The 12,060-nt window shown below is 42.9% G+C and overlaps 1 protein-coding gene across 1 annotated transcript in view; it reads left to right on the forward strand.

The window, feature by feature from the left end:
• LOC104529659 (segment polarity protein dishevelled homolog DVL-1) overlaps positions 1–5,717 on the forward strand; it is a 42,868-nt gene extending 37,151 nt beyond the window's left edge. Inside the window, exons 12-14 of the mRNA XM_010174023.1 lie at positions 554–721; positions 1,243–1,449; positions 5,299–5,717. Of these exons, the coding sequence (XP_010172325.1) occupies positions 554–721; positions 1,243–1,449; positions 5,299–5,717 (794 nt within the window). The remainder of the gene's footprint in view (positions 1–553; positions 722–1,242; positions 1,450–5,298) is intronic.
• Positions 5,718–12,060: the final 6,343 nt, after the last annotated feature.

The raw sequence follows: 12,060 nt of genomic DNA on the forward strand, positions 1-12,060 counted from the left end.
AGCCACACAACCTTAATAAAGCATCTTAATTACATTTAAAATTAACCACAACTAGTCTGCTTTTGATTCTGACTGTTCTGTGACCTGAACTGTGCTAACATTTAGTCAGTCTAGGCTGTAGTTACTTTTTCGTTGAGAAAAGGATTGGAACCCAGGTCTTGTGACAAACATAACATCTGCCTCTTGAGGAAGGTGACTCTCCAAATCACTTCTGTGAATCCTGTGTCATTTTCATTACTGCAGCTCAGAAGGAGTTGGACAACATAACTATAAAATTCTCTGTGTGTGTCTGGTGTCACTGTTAATTCAGTGTTCATCTGGATGCATGAGAATTCCTTATTGATGTTTGGTGGTGACTAATTTAGCAGTTGGGCCGAATTGTGAAAATAACATTTTAAGCTCTTTGCAGCAAGATTGCTACATATTTATATTTGTGTTCAGTACCTGGCACAGTAGTACCAGTGGGCTATGTGATAATGTGAAGATTAAAAAACCAAAAAAGACCAGTTTGGCTCAGATGATCCTGTGTCTCCTCTTCCTGTTCTCATTTTAGGCGCAGATGTGGTTGACTGGCTTTACACACACGTGGAAGGCTTCAAAGACCGACGGGAGGCAAGAAAATATGCCAGCAGCATGTTAAAACACGGCTACCTCAGGCACACTGTGAACAAAATCACCTTCTCGGAACAGTGCTATTATGTCTTTGGAGACCTCTGTGGCAGTAAGTTTCCCATCTGTGAAGGGCAAAGCTGCACGTGTGTTCTCTCCTGTGCTCACAGGATGCACAGAGGAGAGTCCTGTAGGATTTCACAAGTGGGTGTTTCAGAACAGGCCATTATTCTGAAGTTGCATGACAAGTAGTTGACTCTTCTTGTTAGACCAAGCAATTAGACTGCTTGGAACAGAAGGATGAACTCATCAAACAGGGCATTGCAGTCAGGCTCAAGGAAACAGGATTTGTTTCTGATACTGCCACAGACTTCCTGCTTGTCAGTCACACTCAGTTTCCAGTCTGTGAAATGGGGATGATTCCACCTTGACTTACAGAAATGCTGCACAGGTACCTTGGTGCTCAGTGGTAAATATTGATGTCTGCCCTACCAGGTGTGATTTTTTGAGTGAACTCTGGAGGCTGAGTTCCTCTGGTCCCTCACCACACTGGGTGCTGTGTCAGCCGTTATTAATACACAGGAGTGAGCTGCGAGGTCAGAGCACAGGCTTCACCTTTTCTCTCTTTTCCAGATATGGCTGCACTGAATCTTAACAATGGTTCTAGCGGAGCCTCGGATCAGGATACTCTTGCTCCACTTCCACATCCTGCTGCTCCCTGGCCATTAGGCCAAGGCTACCCATACCAGTATCCTCTGCCCCCTCCATGTTTTCCACCAGCATACCAAGACCCAGGCTTTAGCTATGGTAGTGGCAGTGCAGGGAGCCAGCAAAGTGAAGGTAAGATGGTTCACCTGGTATTTCTTCCTACAGCTGTCATTATGCCAAACCATTTGCTTGAGTTCCTTCCTACGTCTGTGCTCCTGTCTTGTGGTTTTGTATGCTACCTGCATGGATTTGGTGTGACCGCACTTAATCAAACCGTGTGTGTGTTTGTGTGTGATGTGGTGGGTTAGCCTTTCAGCTCTGTATGGAAACTGCCAGCTGAGTCAGTGGGACAGAATAGAACCCATACTGTTTGTAGTTAACGCTGTAGTTCTGTACCCCATGCAAAATGCCACTGGGAAACTAGAGCCAAGCTGTTTGTCATGTCCATGGTGGCACGAGCATCTGTACTTTTCTTATCCAACAGCACCACACAGTAAACATTAATGACTCAGTTGTCCACCCTGTTAAAACAGATCAACTGTTGCCCCCTTATTTAGAGGTCAGAGCCATTGCTGCCATAGCAGCCAAGAGTGGGGCTGCAGTCACTTGATATCGCTAGAAATAAGGCCATTTCATTGCTGATGGAACAGGGATTAGAACCAAGGTGCTTTTGGCTTTCACTTCAATGCTCAGTACAAAAGGAAAATCACTCTCTTTGCTTGTGTGAGACAAGTGTGAGGTGGCCAGCCAGATGGTTTACAGGGCTGAAACACTGCTCACAGGGAGGAGAGTCTCTTTTGTAATATATGACAGGGAAAAAAGATAACACTGCATGGATTTAAAACCTGACCTCCTCCTTTCCTGCCCTAGGATAATTTTGTGATTAATTTTTAATCCTTAGTAAATACAAAACTATGTAGTTTTTGGCTGTACAGATTTTTTTTTTAATCACTTCCAGAGTGAGTTTTGCTTTTGGAAATGCTGCCAGTAAAGAAAGGGCGAGGATTCTCTATGTTTTTGGGGTGAACATCCAGTAACTTGGATGTAACTTCTTTCTGTTTAATGCAGCCAGTTAGATTTTGCAAAATTGTGCAAAAGAATTTCATAACAGGAACTCACTCATAAGATTTTAGCACTGTTGCTTCCCACCTTATCTCAAAATAAGAAGTGTCTGTGAGGAAGCTCATAATGGTATCCAGAGGCTTTAGAACTTCAAGCTGACTGTGCTGGAAAGAATGTGATCATTTTTTTGGCAGCTGGTTCTGTGGGCAGTGGAATATTAGATCTCTGCTGCTGGAATAGGAGAGGTATGGTATTTTATCCATGTGACCTCTGCTACTGGCTAAAGAGCGCCTGCTGAAAGGCACCAAGGTGTTTAATTCTGAAGGGTTCCAACGCTTTCCTTGTTCTTTTGGAAACTACACTTCTGTGTTGTTTCTTGTTTTGTAACTGTTATTCCCTTGTTTTGTTCTGAGCAAGCGTTAGACTGAAGGATTCATAGAGGAATGGCTGACTCTAGGGGATTGGTAAGCTTCAAATGCCTCCATAATAATAATGAATTCACAGCATGATCATTTAGACTCTTGTGACCCAAATGTTTAGCTGTATTTTTTCTTTTTTTTTCTATTTTTTTTTTTCTTTGTAATTGTTTTGGACGCTTGACCTGTCTCAATGCACAGTAGTCCGATAGTGTGGCATTGGCATATCAACCTGTCTGGCCCCTGTGTGACTCTGCTGCAGCAGCTCCAGAGGGAATGGCATCAGATACCTCACTGTCAGCTCAGATGGGAAATCCTGTCACCCCTCTCTTCACTGCTCTTCGTAAAATAAAGAAATACATAATCCCAGCCCCTAATTTATTAATCTGCTGTCATCCATATGGATTGGATTTATCTACCAGTGCCCTTCCACTGGTCATTTACTGAAAGACACTTGAGCACTGTCCAGATGTCTCAGGCAGGTATTAAGAGTGCTGGGACACAAGGCTGCATTGGTCACTCTCAATATAGAGTCTTAGAGTTGGGTTTCTTGTGAAGTCTCTTCTATATGCGATGTTCAATCAGAACTGAAGTCATCTGGTGAGCAACAGCACTGCTCCAGAGCCGAATGTCATGTGTTTTTTGAGATTAATTCATTGTATTTGCTGATGATTATGGACAAAAGCCTAAGATTTGGGTCAAGAGACAGACTGATACTGTGTTCTGACAACCAGCAGATGGGGAGGAAGATCTAGCAAGGTTTTCTGTGATGCTGCAGTTCTGTTCAAGGCTCTGTTCCAAATTAGGCTGCTGATTATTTCGTCTGAGCCACGTCATCCGTCCCTGCTTGTGGTACCAGGGCTTAGGTTATTTTTAAAGGCTTGAGCAGGTTTGCTGTAGGGAATGGCACTGGTCTGAGATCCAGCTTCTCTGCAAAAACATCATCTCTGTTACCATAGTGTTTAGATCAAAGTCATGTCCCTGTTCTGGTAGATGCTCGCTGTACAGGTGGGTAGTGAGAGATCATCAGGTTACAGTCTGAAGAGATGGAAGAAGTAGGAAGGATGGATTTGTTCAAGCTCACAGGATGTCAGTTGGTGAGACAGGAACAATGGAAGGGTCTTCAGTCTTCAGAGCCTCTGTACACTGTCTCTGGAGGTTCTCCTGCCCTGGTCCAGGAGGGTTCATGTGGAAACTTCTGTTCCCATGAAATAAAGTATTGAGGCAGCTGGAGTCTCTGGGGCTTTAGGGGTGGAAATTCAGTGTCCAGCAGTGACAAAAAGGTGAAACTGAGGCACAAAGCAGAGCAGTGTTTTTCCCAGAGCAGGGAAGAGCTGATAGGGGTTACAGTCACCAAATACCACTTCAGAGTCCCAGGCTCAGAACACGACTTCAAGTCCAACGATTCTGTAGTCTGTGTTTTCCATCTATCCCCAGTTTTTCTTGCACTCTGCAGGGCAATCAGCCTTTCCGCTGCTCACCAGGTCAGTCTGATCCTCCCGTCTCTTCTGTTTGCTTGCTCCAGACATCAGCTGGAGCAGACAAAAGGCGATGATCATCTGTAGTTCAGGAAAGGAGCAGCTCAGAATAATTCTCTTCTTCCTGTTTCAGTGACCCCAGTGACTCATTCAGACTCAAAAGCTGGTCCCCTATTCTGGGGGATCATTTTTGGGAAGACAGTCTTGTGCTAAGATGGCACAAACTTAATAAGATATTCTATGGTTTGGTTTCTTGGGGTTTTTTAGTGTATAATTAACTTGGAAATGTCTCCTGACATCATCATCAACTTGGCTTACACACCACCAGCAGCCCTTTGGTTCTCTGAGATGATTCAGTGGCCTCTGCTGGGATCATCCTGCATATTACTGATTCATCACAGAGCAGTTCAGCAACTGTTTTTTGAGGAATTCTCCAACAACAGAACACTGTTGTGATGAATTTTAAAAGAATCTACCCCCTGGAGCCAGCAAAAGGACATCTCTTAGCCTCAGCTGACTTGGTCCTGGGTGTGAGTATGCTCAGTGTGACCAAGTATGACAGAGAAGGCAAAGGAGTTTCTTTTTGAAAAAGTTTTTGCCAATAGGAGATAGCAAAGACAGAGACAATTAGATTGAACCTCGTTTGCTTGAGTCAAAACCCAAACGCCGGCTTCTTCCTTCTGTTTTTGCTCCTCCCCTCTCTCCAGTCAGTGAGGTGGCAGCGGAGCAGATGGCTTTCAGCCAGTAGTTCTGGGCTAGCTGCTGCTTTCACTGTGCAAGCTCTAAGGTGTCTACGTGTACCTGTGCATGGCACAACCTTGTCAGCTTTGTTCTACCAGTTGTCATTGCTGAATCCCATAAGCCACCACCAGCACGTTCAGGCCTGGTTTTGTCATCATTTGTTGCCATTACGATGGTCGTTCCCCGGATCCGTGGATTTTAGTAGGAGGTGATGGGGGAGACGACCGTGCAGCTGAGCTAATTCTGCTTTTTCTGTGTGTTCTTTTCACTTGGGGGGGCTTTAGGAAGCAAAAGCAGCGGCTCGAACCGAAGCAACAGCGAGAACAGCAGGAGAGCTCTTGGCAGAGAGAAGGACCGCAAGTCGGCTGGCAGCGGCAGCGAGTCCGACCACACTGCCCGCAGCGGCGGCGGCACCAGCGTGGTGCGTCGGGAGAGGCCTGTCAGCCAGCTCAGCCACCGGAGTCATGTCTCTGCCACCCACAGTGAGAGAAGCCACCACAGCCATCATTCTTACGGGCCTCCAGGAGTCCCACCCCTCTACAATCTCCCCAAGCTGGGCTCCAAAGTCTACGGGACGAGCGGACCCCCTGGAGGGCCCCCCGTGAGGGAACTGGGCTCTGTTCCTCCAGAGCTGACGGGGAGCAGGCAGTCCTTCCAGAAGGCCATGGGCAACCCTTGTGAATTCTTTGTTGACATCATGTGAGAGGAAGTGCCTTCAGACTCTGCTTGGGGAAGGGCCAGGGGCTGGGGGGGTGGAGATTGTTTTGGGGATGGATGGGCAATTTGGTCGTTGTCGAACACTTAATGGAAGAAACTTGGCTGTCGTGCATGTCACACTTTCCTGGTTTGCCATTGTGTTGCAGAAAAATCAACAAAACAAAACAAAAAATACAACCCCCCCTCCCCCAAATGAACAACAACAACAAAAAATCTCCTGGGATTGTGAAATATGAGCAAATTGATGGCATCTTTTCTTTACTTCCCCCCCACACACCCTTGTTTTTGATTGTGAATGGCTGGTGTATATTCACATCTTAATGAGCTTTGGTAATTGTGGCACCTACTTCAATGCAATCAGTATGTCTTTTTGGCTGATTCAAGGACTATTATTTCACATGACTTCTAAATTTCCAATAATGCATAGTAGCACTTTTATTTTTCCCTGCTTTTTCTCTTACAAGGAAAAAAAAATGACCGTGGCCAGTATCTGTGATACTGCCTTGTAATGCTGTTTCTTGGATGAATCAGTCAGCGCTCTAAGCAGACGTGGCACCCACCAGTGTACAGACAACACGTGCTTGGAAAGGAGCAGGCTCAAAGCAATTCCTAGCAGAAGGCAAAATTGTGGCTACCTTCTTCTGCTGACTAGGGAGTATCAATCAATCTGACTTTCTTTCTTTCTTTCTTTCTTTCTTTTTTTTTTAGAAATTATTCTATCGAGGGTGTGGTGGAGTCTTGCTACTGTATGTGTTCATTGTGCAGAACTTGTAAAGTTATTTCATTTAGTATCATGGTAGTAGTGACTTTGTAGCTGCAAGTCTATTCCTGGGCATTTCAGTCACATCCCTGCTGACAGATGTGCCTGTTTCTCTTGGTTATAATGCACACTTGCTTACAGGTTTTAAAAGTTGTTTCCACAGAACTAGGACAATGGCTGCTGTGCAATTCTGTTAGTGTAGCTGCAGCTTTTCCCTTTTGAAGGGGATTTTTATCCCATTCTGGCAGGTAACTCCTGGCTCCCACTGGGACATAGCTCTTCATTTTGATCACCTCTTTTTCCGTTCTTAATTTCTAAGCAGTATCTTTCTCTTTTTTTTTTTTGAAATAGAAACCTGGAGATGTCTCATCCCAATTGCAGTGTTACTCAAGGGAACATGTTCTCAGCACAGATGGAGGCTAGCTGTTAGCAGAGAGGTGAGGAGGTGTTTGGAGAACAGTTCATAAATGGTACAATGAATGAATCTTTATACCTGACACAGAGCGAGACCCATGCTGAAGCTCCTGCTGCGGAGCTTTGACTTTAAGCAACTGCTGTTGTCTATCCCCAAGATTTCATTATGGTGTATTTTTCGCTCTAAGGCTGTGGACACTTGATAAATTATGTTCAAGAACCTTCACTGGCATTTAAGAAGCTTTTTTTTTAAGTATCTGAATGAGGGCATGGTAAGAGCACACCCACACTCTGTTACAGTGGCTCATTTAATGGGAAATCTGTGTTAAGCTGCAGTCACTCAGCGACGTTTGACCATGGGGCCATGCCTCAGTTAAATCCTCCTTTGTGAGATACCTGCTTCTGGCAGGTTTTAGGACAGGTGCTTTAAAATTAGTCTTTACTGTATATAAGCATTTTCTTCACTGGTAAGAAGCTTCTTTTTGTTCTGTTCCATGTTTTATGGGTAGTGTGAATATCCGATATGAATGTCAAAAGAGAACGTCTTTCTCACTATATACATGTAGTTTCCTGTTCCTTTGTCACCCTGAAAAATTACTCTTCAAACTGTCCATTTTGTCTGTCTTTCATTCTGAGAGACTTTTCACTTCTTTTCTTATCACAGGTCTGTGTGTAAACACATCCCTTTTACAAAAGTCAGAGTAACATTTTCCAACGTCTGTGTTAATTGGAGACTTCAGTCTCACGTTCAGAAGGGAGCTAGGCATTTAGGAAACTGTGTGGCCCTCAGACTAGGCGCTCCAGTTAGTGGGCTTCTAAACTAGCCGAGGGGTTTTGAACAGTTTTCTTTCCAAAAAATCTCCTGAAAAGCTACAGAACATTTCTGAAAGCAGTGCTTTCATTGTGATCCATCTGATGGGCTAGCATAGATTGCAAAGTTGGTGATGGCTTGTTCAAAAGAATGGCACTACTTAAAACTTGACTGTGTGACAGGATCCTTCCTTTTCCTTTCCTCCTCCCAGTAACACAGCAAAGATGCTAACTCAACTCAGTAAAGCATTTTGAAAGATTGCCATTTGAAGCAATGAAATAAATCAGGGTAAAATAATTCTGTAATTCTGCTGCGTCTCCAGGAGACACTGTTAAGGAGTCTGTGACTTTACTGACAATCACTAGTGGTTCTACTTTTAAATCAATTTTAACTTTTCTGGTCTCTAATATATTACGATTTTTTTCTGGCCCACTTTGTCTTAAGGCAGAATTTACAGGGCTGGAGGAAAAGGCTGTAATTTTAATAAGATATTTCCAAGAGTGATTAAAGCTGGGGGCTGAGCTTTCACCCGTGGAAGAAATGTGTTTAATTTCCTCATGTCTTTTCAAGAGTTGGAGTTTACACACCTGCTGGGTTTTTTTTGTTTGTTTGTTTCTCTTGTCGTTATGCTGTTGGCAGAAACTGTTGTGTGTCTTGCTGGTCTTTGCTGCTATGTTGAAACGACTGTGTTATGTACTTTACGTGTTTGTGGGTAACTCTGGAATGAGGCTGACAGTCCATAATATAGGTGTGGGAAAACGTTTGTCTGCTGAGGAAATCAGGCTGCTCCATCCAGCCTGAACTCGCTGCACCCACAGTCAGGCATCCATTTCAGGCTGATAACGAGTGCTCTGAACGTACTGACAGATGTGCTGGGTGGTGAACACTGTCCTGTGTGTAGAACCTGCTATTTACAGAGGGCAGCAGGAGAATGTAAAGGACCCTTCTGTGAACAGTGCAATAGGTAATGGCCACTGTGTGTAAAACAAAAGCGTCATTTCCCCGCCTTGTAGCCTACAGTGGAGAGAGGCTGGTTGGAGTGAATGGAAAGTTAGGCCTGAAACGTTGCTAGCTCTTAATTTTCAGAAGTGAATGAAGACAGGAGATTTCCCAAATCCCATCCTTGGCTTTCAATGCATGTGCATGTGTCTTTGCAACAAGGAGGCCTAACTGTGCAAGTTTCTCCTGTTGGGTACAGTACTACCTGCAGAAAGAAGTGCTGCTGACGCCAGGGAAGCCACTTCCAGTAGGAAGTGCTGTGCCAGGTGGAAGACAGTGTGAAGGCTGGAGTCCTGCAGAACTCTTTGTTTCTCTCACCAGGGCCTGAATTTTTTTTTTTCTCAGATTTTAATGTCAAGTAACTGGCACTGGCTGGGCTCTAGAATCTGACCGATGCCTCTAGCTGCAATGAGAAGTGATGGGTTTGCTGTATAGGGCATTGAAACAACCTCATAACAGGAGCCTTAAATAATTGACATTTTTATTCTGGAAGTGAGACCCTCAACATGCCTGTGCTCTGCAGCTGAGCTTCACGTGCGTGCTTTTACCTACCAACAGCTTTTAACAAGGACTTTTTAACAGGTATGTTTGGAAGATCATAGAAAATGATGAGAAAACAGTTTGGGATGACGTCTCCTATCCAAAGGAGGTAGTACCTGTAGGGGTAGTGTACCCACCCGGTATATGAACTCTGAGGAGTAAGTTTTTTGGCAAATAGTCTTAAAAGCACTGCTATTGTCTTTTACCTCCTGTTAATAAATCTACTTTTCAAAGGTAACAGTCCCCTGGACACTTTATCCAAAGGTTTATTGGATGGCAAGCAATGATGCACAGACATTGACTTTTGATATTATTTTTGTTCTATTCAAATGGGTAGTCCCATCTCGAGACTTGACAGCTCATGAGTTGATGTAATTGTTTTTTTTTTTTGTTTTGCATTTAACTGGATTGTAATAAGATTGACTTAAAATTATTAATTCTAATCAGTGATTAGAAATACATGTAAAGAATTTTATGTACAGTAGAGGAACAAAGTTACATGATTTTAAATAATGAAAACCCAGACTATCACCTATTCTAGAATTGGTTCTACTCCAAGAGTGACCTCTTACTAGCATGGACTGCACTGTTCCTGTTAAATGTCTATTGCATAATTGAATTCTTTTTTGTAGATATTGTATTAAAACCCAAGTGTCTGTATAGTTAATATATAGCTGCTTATGTGTAAATGCTATTTTAAACACTAAAAAGCTTTTAATTTTATGTGATAACCACAGTGTATGTCTTCAGTTCTTTGCACTACTGCCTTATCTTTTATTCAAGAATGATGAAATATTGGTTGAATCTTGCTCTTTTTTTTCTTTTTTTTATTTTTGCTCCCTGCCACATTGAAGTTTTGTCCTCTCGACAGGAGAAGATTGTTGAGGAGCTAATGATAGGGAGTTACCTCACAGCTGGGAGTTTTGTGATTTAATGGTACTTCAGAAGTGCTTAGAGTTCAAAGTATGACAGGAATCCTGTAAATGTTCACAGCTGAACTGGGTCACAGATGATTGAAGTGCAGAGGCCTGACTCTTCCATGCAGGTTAATGACATCTGACTGGAAACACAAGACCCTGCCATTCATCACAAGTGCTGTAGCTTTGAGCTAATGACTGATATATTGGTGCAGAAGTTGTGCTTTCCCCTTAAATTGCCCTACCTCTTAATTATTGAGCTTCTCCCTCTTACAGCTTGACAGGAGTAGGTATACAGGAAAGGCTGAAGAAAGTTTGTGGAAGTAAAAAAAGGTAAAAAGACAGCTGAAGGATACATCCTGTTACAAAGACATGAGCTGGAACAAGTTTTCTTGCCTGCAGACCCAGGAGATGAGTCAGCTAGTAGAACCTGTCAATGTATTTCAGCTGTTTCTTGTGAATATTCCCTTTTTTGGGACTCTCCTCACAAACTCCAGCAGAGACAAGCTAGGATCATTAGGACACCACTTTGCAGACTAACTGGTAAGCCTTACACCACGGTCTATTTGTCGTAGTAAGAATGCCCAGAGTCCCAATAAGGTCTGAGTGGTTCATGTACAAAGAAAACCACAGCTCGGTGAGGCAGAGTCCCTCTTCTCAGCTGGTAGAGACGAAGCAGCAAAGGGAGAGGCAAGTAGTGCTCATTATGGAGGCACCCATTATAAACGGCACAATTCTGCAGCAGATTTATACAAGAGCCTCTGAGAAAGCCTTGCAGAGTTTCCCATATTCTCCCTTCTAAACCATATTTCTTTGCATAGGATGCAAAATGGTCTAGCCAGCATTTTCCCACTTAGGTGAATATTAAATAATCAGAATTTTGGACATGCTCTTGCAGCTTTTTACTGCAGGGCCTGATGGACTCCAGCTGGCCTAGTATAAATTGTTTGCAGGTGACACTAACTGGTTGTTCCCTTCCTCCCTCCCACCCCACCCTTTTGCCCTGAAGAAAAAGAAAAATCAGTTTATCATGGCTCTAGCTCTGCTGCCAGAAAGAGAAGCAATAGAGGTAAATTTTATTTTTTCCCTTCTCTATTTCTGGAATGATGATCAAAAGTTACTCAATGCTTCTCTGCTATGAAATCAGCACTGAAGTGAGGATTACTGCTGGGATTCTCAGGTGCAACAATGTGCTCGTGAAGACTTGCTGCAGTCTCCAGAAACAAGGACTTCAGGCTTCAGGTCAGATTTTTGCTATTTTTAATCACACTGAAGAGTACTTTTGTCAAATATTTCACATTTTTCCTCAAGTACACCAGGAGAATTTTATATGCAGGTATCCACAGAAACCTAGGAAGGCTAGCTTTACTGTGCAGCAAAAAGCCCTTTTTTTAAAACAAATTAAAATATTCTCTGGTTTAGATTAACTTGCAAATTCTTTAATTGAGCTGAATTGATGAGTTAAGTTCCAATACCATGTAGTGGATAGATGGAAAAACTTCAGATTAATGTGGGGAATAAAATAGTGGGTGGAGAAAAGAAAATACCTTAGTGATATAACTTGATATTTACTTGCTACTGTTGTGTAGTAATTTGAAATAATGTGGAAGTTTTTCCATTTTCACTTTTTATGGTTTGCCACTTTACACTGACACAATTTTTTTGCAAAAGGAGAGTGGAATAAAGATTGTTTAAAGGATAAAAAAAAATTACTGTGAACAGCCTGTGCTGAAATTCTGTTTTTGCTTTGAGAAAGTATTCGTTCTTGACTAGTTGCTTAATTTCAGTATCATGAAATCAGTTTTTTAACAATTGCATTCTTGTAAATCAGATGTTTAATGGGGCAAAGCACTCGTCTTTCTGGATCTGAGAATTTCCTGCTGTTCAG

The sequence above is a fragment of the Antrostomus carolinensis genome, unplaced genomic scaffold (genome assembly GCF_000700745.2).
Source record: "Antrostomus carolinensis isolate BGI_N321 unplaced genomic scaffold, ASM70074v2 scaffold18008, whole genome shotgun sequence".
Lineage (NCBI taxonomy): Eukaryota > Metazoa > Chordata > Aves > Caprimulgiformes > Caprimulgidae > Antrostomus > Antrostomus carolinensis.